The 10,888-nt window shown below is 37.1% G+C and overlaps 1 protein-coding gene across 1 annotated transcript; it reads left to right on the forward strand.

The window, feature by feature from the left end:
• Positions 1–2,223: 2,223 nt before the first annotated feature.
• LOC116468293 (olfactory receptor 10K2) lies at positions 2,224–10,242 on the forward strand. The gene is made up of 2 exons (XM_058438221.1): positions 2,224–2,520; positions 7,550–10,242. Exon 2 carries the CDS (start codon positions 7,611–7,613, stop codon positions 8,547–8,549), a length of 939 nt encoding a protein of 312 aa, XP_058294204.1. The 5' UTR covers positions 2,224–2,520; positions 7,550–7,610; the 3' UTR covers positions 8,550–10,242.
• The last annotated feature ends 646 nt before the right edge of the window (positions 10,243–10,888 follow it).

Genomic DNA, 10,888 nt, shown 5'->3' on the forward strand with positions numbered 1-10,888 from the left:
GGAATCACGCTATCTGACTTCAAACTGTATTACAAGGCTACAGTAACCAAAACAGCATGGTACTGGTACCAAAACAGATATATAGACCAATGGAACAGAACAGTGGCCTCGGAAATAATGCCACACATCTACAACCATCTGATCTTTAACAAAACTGACAAGAACAAGCAATGGGGAAAGGATTCCCTATTTAATAAATGGCGTTGGGAAAACTGGCTAGCTATATGCAGAAAACTGAAACTGGATCCCTTCCTTACACCTTATATAAAAATTAACTCAAGGTGGATTAAAGACTGAAATGTAAGACCTAAAACCATTAAAACCTGGAAGAAAACCTAGGCAATACCACTCAGGACATAGGCATATGCAAAGACTTCATGACTAAAACACCAAATGCAATGGAAACAAGAGCCAAAATTGACAAATGGGATCTAATTAAACTAAAGAGCTTCTGCACAGGAAATGAAACTATCATCAGAGTGGACAGACAACCTACAAAATGGGAGAAAATTTTTGCAATCTATCCATCTGACAAAGGGCTAGTATCCAGAATCTACAAAGAACTTAAACAGATTTACAAGAAAAAAACAAACAATCCCGTCAAAAAGTGGCCAAAGATTATAAACAGACACTTCTCAAATGAAGACATTTATGCGGCCAACAAACATATGAAAAAAAGCCCATCATCACTGGTCATTAGAGAAATGCAAATCAAAACCACAATGAGATACCATCTCATGCCAGTTAGAATGGCGATCATTAAAAAGTCAGGAAACAACATATGCTGGAGATGATGTGGAGAAATATGAACACTTTTACATTGCTGGTGGGAGTGTAAATTAGTTCAACCATTGTGGAAGATGGTGTGGCAATTCCTCAAGGATCTAGAATCAGAAATACCATTTAACCCAGCAATCCCATTGCTGGGTATATGTCCAAAGGATTACGAATCATTCTACTATAAAGACACACACACATGTATGTTTATTGCAGCACTATTCACAATAGCAAAGACTTGGAACCAACCCAAATGCTAATCAATGATAGACTGGATAAAGAAAATGTGGCATATATACACCATGGAATACTATGCAGCCATAAAAAAGATGAGTTTATGTTCTTTGTAGGGACATGGATGAAACTGGAAACAACCGTTCTCAGTAAACTAACACAGGAACAGAAAACCAAACGCTGCATGTTCTCACTCGTAAGTGGGAGTTGAACAACGAGAACACATGGACACAGGGAGAGGAACATCACACATTGAGGCCTGTCAGGGGTTGGGGGGTAGGGAAGGGATAGCATTATGAGAAATACCTAATGTAGGTGATGGGTTGATGGGTAAAGCAAACCACCATGGCACACATATACCTATATATCAAACCTGCACATTCTGCACATGTATGCCGGAACTCAATGTATAATAAAAAAAAGAAATTATATTAATTGCCAGTTGAACAATGAGGAAAGTGGAAATCAGAAATATTGGAGATTAGAAAATGAATGATGGTATTTTTATTTAGCTGAGGGATTTATGTAGTTGGGGTATTGTTGAATACAACCATTTATTCACTCAACATTCAGCACGTGTTTATTTAGTGTCTCATACATATAACAGCACACTATATTCATTTATGGATGATGGAGTAGAAAGGTAGAAAAAATCAACTCAGTGGGTAAGATGGTGAAATGAATCTTCCTCCAGCTTATTCTGAGCACAATCTTCACTCTAAAAAGCCATTGCCCAGTTTACCTTCTCAGCCTAACAAAGAACTATCTTTCCATTATGAGTACAAAAAGATTTTCAGTTAAACCAACATGTTTTACAATACACCTATTATTGTAAAATGTCTTCATAAAAATTCTCTTTTGTCTCTTCAATAACATAACAAAATGAGAAATAAGCTTAAAATTAGTCACATTTTCTAAAATTGCTGCATCTGAGGATGGCTTAGAGCCTTCTGCTCCCTAAGCCCCAATGTCTGGGCCCCATTTTGAGCAATTGGGCATTTAGTGACTTGCCTCTATTTTCCACAATCAACTCAGTGGTTAATTAAACCCAGTGCCATGTCTCCATGGCAATGGCTATGGTATCAGGAGACCCACAGAAGAACCACCTGCTGCCAACAAATATAATGAAAATTCCTACTGCTTAATGGTGACTGTTAGCTGTGGCTTGTGATCTTTAGTCAATTGACATAAAATGGCAGGAGACTGGTAACATTTGACTTTGGTCTGGGTCTAAGACCCTAGACCATCATCACATCTCTACCTATGAGTAAAGATCAGTAGCCTGTGACCCATTTTGACCTTTTTCCGTTCTACACGTCAACTTGAATTCTGTCTCTTGTAGCCTCTATGTCCCTGGCTTCTCTTAGAGAGAGGCAGAGGAAAATGGAAGCACTCTATGAATAACAGACATCCATCTTGCTTGGACTAAGCATCTACAACATTGAGAAACCGGGCAATGGACAGGAAATGAAAGCAAACATCTATTCTCCGGCAGGACTCACATTTCAGGTAAGAGAAGAAGGGTGATGAGCCTATGCAAGTATACTACCAGTAACAGAAAGAGAGACTCACAATTAAAGTACATCCAATAATGTTAATCAGGATTATTTAAGTTTTAAAGTGCTTTTCTGCAAAATTGTGCATATAAATTTTATATATTTTTAAATTAACTGATTCATTTTTCTTTCTAAATTTATATACGCACTCTCTTGGTTCTGATTTAATTTGACAGGGCACTCAACAATATTTTAATTACAAAATTTTAAATAATGACGTTTTTGTAGAAAGGACTGTGTTAGATAGGATCTACACAAAGATATAATACCTAATATATGGCTGAGAACTTAATAAATGCTCTGAAAATAGTTATAATTGACAGATATAAAGACTAAGAAACCCTGCCCTCTGGGAACCCTAAAACAGAAACAGGCAAAAACACTAGCACAAGGATGTAGACTTAGGAAGAGAACACCATAAGTAACTGCTGCCAATAAAGAGAAAGTAATTTTCGATGAAATAAATATCTTCGGAAGGCAGGATAATACTGTGGCAATCACATTCTTCTGAAAGAGAAAAGACCTCTGTTCCATTGCTAACACATCCACTCAGTTGCTTTCTAGTCTTAGAAACTTCATAGCACTCTCTGAAGCTCATTTCTGCATCTGTCCAATGAAACTACTAAGCTAGATCTTTAAGACCATATACAGCTGTAACTGTGACTCTGGCTTTCTGGAGACCTCTTGAGTAAGAGACGAGAACTACTGCAACATACCTTTCCCAGTCCTGAAAAGTGAAATGATCTTTATTTTATTAAATCCCTCCCAAAACCAACAAAGGTACAGGAAGCAGTATGAAAGGTATGTTCTTCTCAAAACTACCAGCGCTCTCTGCCCCTTTTCAATTCCAAGTTATACTTACATAAATAATATCTGTGAAACCACTCAACTGTTAAAAAAGCATTGTCTCATCCATTTTAAAGAAATCTTAAAAGTTAGGTTAGCTGACATCAGAATAAATGAACCCCACTACAAAGATGAGAAAATTGATTCAGACACATCAAAGTCCTATAGCTAATACATAGCAAAGTTGAAAACTGAGCCCATAACAAAATAGTAGCAGAAGTCTTTTCCTTTAAATGGCTTTATCTGGAAGGAGAGTGTTGAATACTGCTTTCCCTTTCTCACCACACACACACACACACACACCACACGGATTGTACTGTAGTATAGTGTTGGTTCCACCAGCTGTGTGAACTTAAGAGGAGTCCCCAAACTCTGATTCTCAAATTTCTTATCTTTATAATAAAGATATTAAAAGTAATAAATACTTCATAAGGTTGTCGTGAGGACCAAATGAGAGAATATATGTAACAGTATTTTCACCAAATCTAGAACAAACAGAGCATGTAATAAATGTCAACTTGCCTTACATTATTACAAGATAATTCTAAATTTTGATTAATAAACTCATACCATAATTGTGTTCTATTTTTTCTTCCTGGAAACATCAAAAGCAATATTGATAGACTGATAAAATGGAATAATGCTCCCAAAAAAACATAATTGAGTTTATTTTTTCTTTGTTTTTGTCTGCTTGTTTGCTAATTTTTTGAGTTTGTGACCTCAACATGAAACATGAAGTTTATTGTAAGGAAACAGAAGAGAACAGGGAGAATAATTAGTGTCTCTTGTTTCATGGGCCTTTGTAAACTGACATTTTAACTCTGAAAGGCCAATCGACATTAAAAAAAGATTAGTTAGTTCAATCAAAATATCTAGATAAGTAATGTCATTTAGACTCAGCCAGTATTTTTATTAAAATTCTTACAGGAGAAATTCAAATACTACTTGTTCTTCAAAGCCTTCCCTAAAATTATTGGGTTTTTCCTCCAGATTTTCAGGACATTTTGTTTATACTTGTTTTATAATGTTTATAGGCTGTTTTATAATATGAATAGATGTTCGAGTCTTTCTTCTCTGAGAAAAGGGCAATGATTTTATTCATAATTATATCTATAGTGCTTAGATAGTAGCAGAAATCATGAAATTGTAAAACATGAGAATTGTTAGACAATCTGCTCCAGTCTTTAGGAACTCAATAAATTGTTGAGATTGATGCCTAAATATATATGGCCTCCCTCCAAGAGCAAAACAGAACTCCATGGAAAACCAAGTTACTTTCAGTCAGGTTTGGAGAGCCTCAAGGGAAGAATAATTTCTCTTAAATTTTCTCTTCCTTGGAAAATACAGAAAAATCAGTTTCAATAACTTGCCATGAGTTAAATGCTTATTACCTCACTAATGAAAATATTTCTAATACCAATACCTATAGAACAACAATAAAGTAATAAAACAGAAGTACTTACTAAGCACTCCTTATTTATGGGACAAATCTCTTTCATATATATTACCTGAATTAATTCTCATGATAGCCCAGGAGGCAGGAATTATTCTTACCGTACAAATGAGAAAATAAGCCTTAGAGAATTTATTAAGGTTTTATCACTAGAACTTGCCAGAGTCAGGATTAAAGCCTACATCTGTCTAAATTTAAAGCCTATTTTATTCCTACATTACTCAACTTTACATGTGCTTGTGAGAGTAAAATTTCAGATTCTACACGTAGAAATTTATTAGTAGTACTAAAAACTAGAGAATATAGAATTTGAAAGTTAATAGTATATTAGTAATAAATATGCCAACCACCTAGGCAATAAAAAAGAAAAAACCTCGTGCTAAATATTGAGTGAAGAACCAGAGGAATAAGTTAGAGGAGGAGGAGGGTATTTGTCCCTTTCATGGGGTTGAGGAAGGGAGCGATATAAAGTAGAATATGCAAGCAGAAAACATCCTTGTACTCTTCCAGAAGCAAGGAGAAGCAAATGTACTTACTTGCCCTATTTATATATTTAGATTAAAAGTTTTAGAAACTAAACAGTGCCTGTGTTATGATATTTCTCCAAGTACACTTAGTTCAGCCTTTTCATAACATATATAAAGAAACCCAGAAATAACTAAAAAATACATATCATTTTTCAAGAATGTATACAAGATTTGTCTCCTGAGTGCTCCTATAATTTCAAATGCATATCTATCATCTCAGTCACCACATTTTTAATAACATCTTCTTCTGAATGTGTCTCACCCTTGAAACATGAACTAGAGGCTCAGGACTGGGTCTTATTTAAATGTGTATCTTCATTGCAGACCTGGTAGCTGACTGTTATAATCACACTGCTTAATACATGTGTACTATCTGATACTCTTGATTCAGTGGTTCTTAGGTAACATAAAAATGCATTGTTATTAATTTTGTTGTTAATATTAGTTAAGGTAATTTTAGTAATACACTTTTTAACGGGATAATTGTAAGGTTATCTTTATGATTTTTCTCTCACTTATTTGAGTTCCAATATGCTCTAAAGAGCAGCAAATGTACTAGGAATTGGGAGTCATCTTAGGTACATAGAATTCTGATGACCAGATGCTCTCTTCAGTGCCAGTTTTCTATTGTAAACAGAGATTTCTCTTTCAGGTTTAAATGGGCCAGACTTAGTTTTATGTGGTGCAGACATTCTTAGCATTCTTGATACTGAGCAATTCTTGTGCCTAGTATGAAATAACACTGAGAATTTTCTTACTCTGTGAGTTCTAAGAAGTCTGTGCTGCCCATGAATAAAATAGATAATGTGGCAAGTTAACTCTCTTATTTATATAACAATTATTTATTGAGAAGGTGTTAAGTACTTAATATGGTTCTAGATGCTGAGGAGAGCTCAGGTAAAGATATATACAATTCACGTCTTTTCCTCAAAGGCACAAAATCTGGTAGAGAAAATAGATATAAGAACAATTCATTAGAATATTTCAAAATTAAGTAAATATCACATAATTTTGGCAATCAATGTCTTATGTGAGTTCTGAGGAAGAAACAACTCCTTTCACCAGGAGGTAGCAAGGAAGCTTTCAAAAAGGTAGATTTTAATTTAGGCTTCAGAAGAACCATAAAATATCTGTAAATAAAAGTGAATAACAAACGAATATGAGCAGGGAATAGAGGCAAGGAAGTACAGAACATATTTGGGCAATAGTGATATATCCCATAAAGGTTTGAAAATGAGCATAGAAGCATAGTTTATTTCTCCAGAGGAAAGACTTTTGGAAACAATGAAGAGTTTGAACTCTATACTATAACCATAAGCAAAATTTTTGAAGAGTGAAGCAATATAATACAACTTATATTTTAAAAGATTAGGCTGTCATCAGGGGAAAGATGGGTTGCAGAGATGTAACAGTGGCCATGGGAAAGGAGCCATAATGTGACTTCAGAACGAGTTAAGGGAAGTGACGAAAATGGACAGAATCCTGAAGAAAGACTGTCGTCCTCCCTAACAGAGGAAAGACTCTGATATAGGTATTGGAGGAGGTATAGACATATTCCACCTTGAAATTAATGAATAGAAAGAAGAAGAGCATTTTTTTCCACTTTGGGACCAGGATAAAGCTACAGAAGCAAGAGCCAGCATAATAAAAGTATAACTGACAATTCCTGCCAGGAGGTAAGGAAAACACTGTTGAAGAGAGTTTGCATCTAAGTTATGGGGAGATTAAAACTAAGAGTGGGGGTTTAGGTGTAAGGAGAATGACAATTAAGAACCATTGAGTTATAGATAACTATGGTATATTCAGATGGTTTACTTTGCAACTGCAGGAAAGATTTTTTTTTGAGAGAATATGGATACAAGAAAGCCAGAAAGACAAGCTTTGCAAGATAATCTAAGAGTGAGAGGCTAAGAATCTGAGTAAAAGCCTCATCATGGGAATGGAGGTGAAGGGCTGTTTGAATCTGAAACATTTCAAGGACTGTTTGGCTATGGTGTTAGAACTACTATAGAGACTCAAAGTTTGATGAAAGCTTGCCTGATTTTAGCAACATCATGTCTTGGAAAAACAAGAGGGAGGAGAAAAGATGAGTTTAGAACTCAAAATCTGAAAACACATGCTGATGATCAATTTTCTGTGAATCTACTAATTTTCAGAGATTTCTTTTGGTGCTGACTCCTCTTCTCTCCTGAATTGTCTCCTGATGATGTATGCTCCATGGAGCGGGTCAATGAGACTGTGGTGAGAGAGTTCATCTTCCTTGGCTTCTCCTCCCTGGCCAGGCTGCAGCAGCTGCTCTTTGTTATCTTCCTGCTCCTCTACGTGTTCACTCTGGGCACCAATGCAATCATCATTTCCACCATTGTGCTGGACAGGGCCCTTCATATCCCCATGTACTTCTTCCTTGCCATCCTCTCCTGCTCTGAGATTTGCTACACCTTCGTCATTGTACCCAAGATGCTGGTTGACCTGCTGGCCCAGAAGAAGACCATTTCTTTCCTGGGCTGTGCCATCCAAATGTTTTCCTTCCTCTTCCTTGGCTGCTCTCACTCCTTCCTGCTGGCAGTCATGGGTTATGATCGTTACGTGGCCATCTGTAACCCACTGTGCTACTCAGTGCTCATGGGACATGGGATGTGTATGGGACTAGTGGCTGCTGCCTGTGCCTGTGGCTTCACTGTTGCACAGATCATCACATCCTTGGTATTTCACCTGCCGTTTTATTCCTCCAATCAACTACATCACTTCTTCTGTGACATCTCTCCTGTCCTCAAGCTGGCATCTCACCATAACCACTTTAGTCAGATTGTCATCTTCATGCTCTGTACATTGGTCCTGGCTATCCCCTTATTGTTGATCTTGGTGTCCTATGTTCACATCCTCTCTGTCATACTTCAGTTTCCTTCCACATTGGGTAGGTGCAAAGCTTTTTCCACCTGTGTATCTCACCTCATTATTGTCACTGTCCACTATGGCTGTGCCTCCTTTATCTACTTAAGGCCTCAGTCCAACTACTCCTCAAGCCAGGATGCTCTAATATCAGTATCCTACACTATTATAACTCCATTGTTCAACCCAATGATTTATAGCTTGAGAAATAAAGAGTTCAAATCAGCTCTTTATAAAATTGTGAGAAGAACAATTTCCCTGTCATGAAATTAATCTTGATTCTGGCCAGGCGCGGTTTCTCACGACTGTAATACCAGGATTTTGGAAGGCTGAGGCAGGTAGATCATCTGACGTCGGGAGTTCAAGACCAGCCTGGCCAACATAGTGAAATCCTGTCTCTACCAAAAAATACACAAATTCACCGGATGCCGTGGTGGGCTCCTGTAATCTCACCTACTCAGGAGCCTGAGACAGGAGAACCGCTTGAACCCAGGAGGCAGAAGGTTGCAGTGAGATTGTGTCACTGCACTCCAGCCTGGGTGACAGAGTAAGACTGTCTCAAAAAAAAAAAAACTTGATTCTGCTCTTTCCAAACCGTAAAGCACAAGTTATAATACAAATGATCACGCAATTGCACATTATGTTCAGGAACAGAGATCATTTCCCTTCATTTCCAAATATAAAATTTAGAAAAATACAACTGCTTGCCACACTCACATGAATTATTGCCTATTTAAGGTTTTTTTTTTCAATTGAGTGAAAAATAACAGATGGTTATTATAGGAAAGCATATATATGTTCAGAATTTTAGGCTCTAGTAAATACTGTCACCCAATCTCAGCCAGGCTGAAAACTAACCCTGCAAAATGTGGCACAACCCTAACTCTCTGTTCTACGGACTCAGGAAGCTTCTATCTCTAGGATTTTTCTAGATGTTTTCTGAACCTCAGTCTTCCAAAATCATCAGATCACAATTGTTAAATGAGATACTTGTTAAGTGCCATTACAATGTTTGATGCATAAGATATATCCAAATAATGTTCAAGTTAGAAAATTATGAAAAGTTATCCATTTCCATGCTTCTAGTGTATTAATGAAATATGATCATTTCTAATTTTGCATGCAGTGGCACACATCTAAATTTGGTCAGCATACCCTGAAGATATTCACAGGGGAGTGGATTAATGACAAGACCTAAAATCACCCAAAATGACCAGACAAGGCAAGCTAAAGCTTAAGTCAATTTCACTAAATATTCACCAACTCGAAACCTTTGCCTATGGAACAATCAGTCTGTTCTCCATGCAACTCGAGAGTTTGCATGTACATTTGAGACCAGAACTTGTATTTGATATTTTCATTCTCTGCCCTTTCTGCATGAGTGATAGCAAAAAGGAAGTTTCACAATATTGATGATTTCTCACATTATAACTCTTTTCAAGATCCACCTGTCAATACAAGTCTCCTGATTGATTTATTTTGTTTGTAAGTTTTTTTCCTTTTCTTCCACCAGTCTCTTCATCAATGCCATATACCTTTTAGGGGTTGAAGCAAGAGGGAAGGAAGTGGAATGTTTTGTTCACAGGCCCTGTTTATTGTAGGACGTCTGCCAAGAATGTAAGTCAATTGCATTTCTTCCATTTCTTTGAAGCTTGAAACTTGCTGCTGATGGGGGTTGAAAATCACAGATCGATGCAAAATTAACTTCAGTGGCCCCTAAGTTGTCTTTTCCTTGGTCATATTGCCCACCCCAGGCCTCCAGTCTATTAAGTTGATTCATGAAAAGTAAATGAGTTAAGTTTAATGTGTTAATTATTTATATCTGCATCGTGTGCTACAGTTTAAAACCGTTACTTCATCTAAACTTTAGAGCACCCCTGGGAAGTATATATTATAATCGACATTTTGTAGATGAGAAAAATGACACTCAAACAAATAAAATGACTTGCCTACTAATAAGTAAAGGAATTAATACTGAGTCCACATGATCTATTTTCTTTATTAATGCTTTTATAATGCTCTCACATGACCTCTTGAAAAGACTGTGATTTTTTTTTTTTTTTTTTTTTGAGACGGAGTCTCGCTCTGTTGCCCAGGCTGGAGTGCAGTGGCGCAATCTTGGCTCGCTGCAAGCTCCGCCTCCTGGGTTCACGCCATTCTCCTGCCTCAGCCTCTCCGAGTAGCTGGGACTACAGGCGCCCGCCACCACGCCCGGCTAATTTTTTTTGTATTTTTAGTAGAGACAGAGTTTCACCGTGGTCTCGATCTCCTGACCTTGTGATCCACCCGCCTCGGCCTCCCACAGTGCTGGGATTACAAGCGTGAGCCACTGCGCCCGGCCAAGACTGTGATTTTTTTAATTAATGGAGTAGAATGTATAAGTATTCACCTTTAACAATAGAAGATTAAGCCATGCGTCATCTGTGGGAAGATATACCCTTGATGTTAAATAAATAGTCTTTTAAACCTTGTTCCTTTCCAAGAGCTGTGGATACTATTATTTTGGGGTCTGACACCACAACACTGAAAAGTGGGCAGGATCACTTTGTGTTAAAAGATCATGAATATAAAAAATGACTCTCCTGGCATTTTATCCTTCCTCTTAT

Source organism: Hylobates moloch, unplaced genomic scaffold, assembly GCF_009828535.3.
Source record: "Hylobates moloch isolate HMO894 unplaced genomic scaffold, HMol_V3 SCAFFOLD_5, whole genome shotgun sequence".
In the NCBI taxonomy this organism is placed as follows: Eukaryota; Metazoa; Chordata; class Mammalia; order Primates; family Hylobatidae; genus Hylobates; species Hylobates moloch.

Excerpts from the sequence above, each read along its gene's own strand:
- LOC116468293 (XM_058438221.1), top strand. The coding sequence starts at position 7,611 with ATGGAGCGGGTCAATGAGACTGTGGTGAGAGAGTTCATCTTCCTTGGC.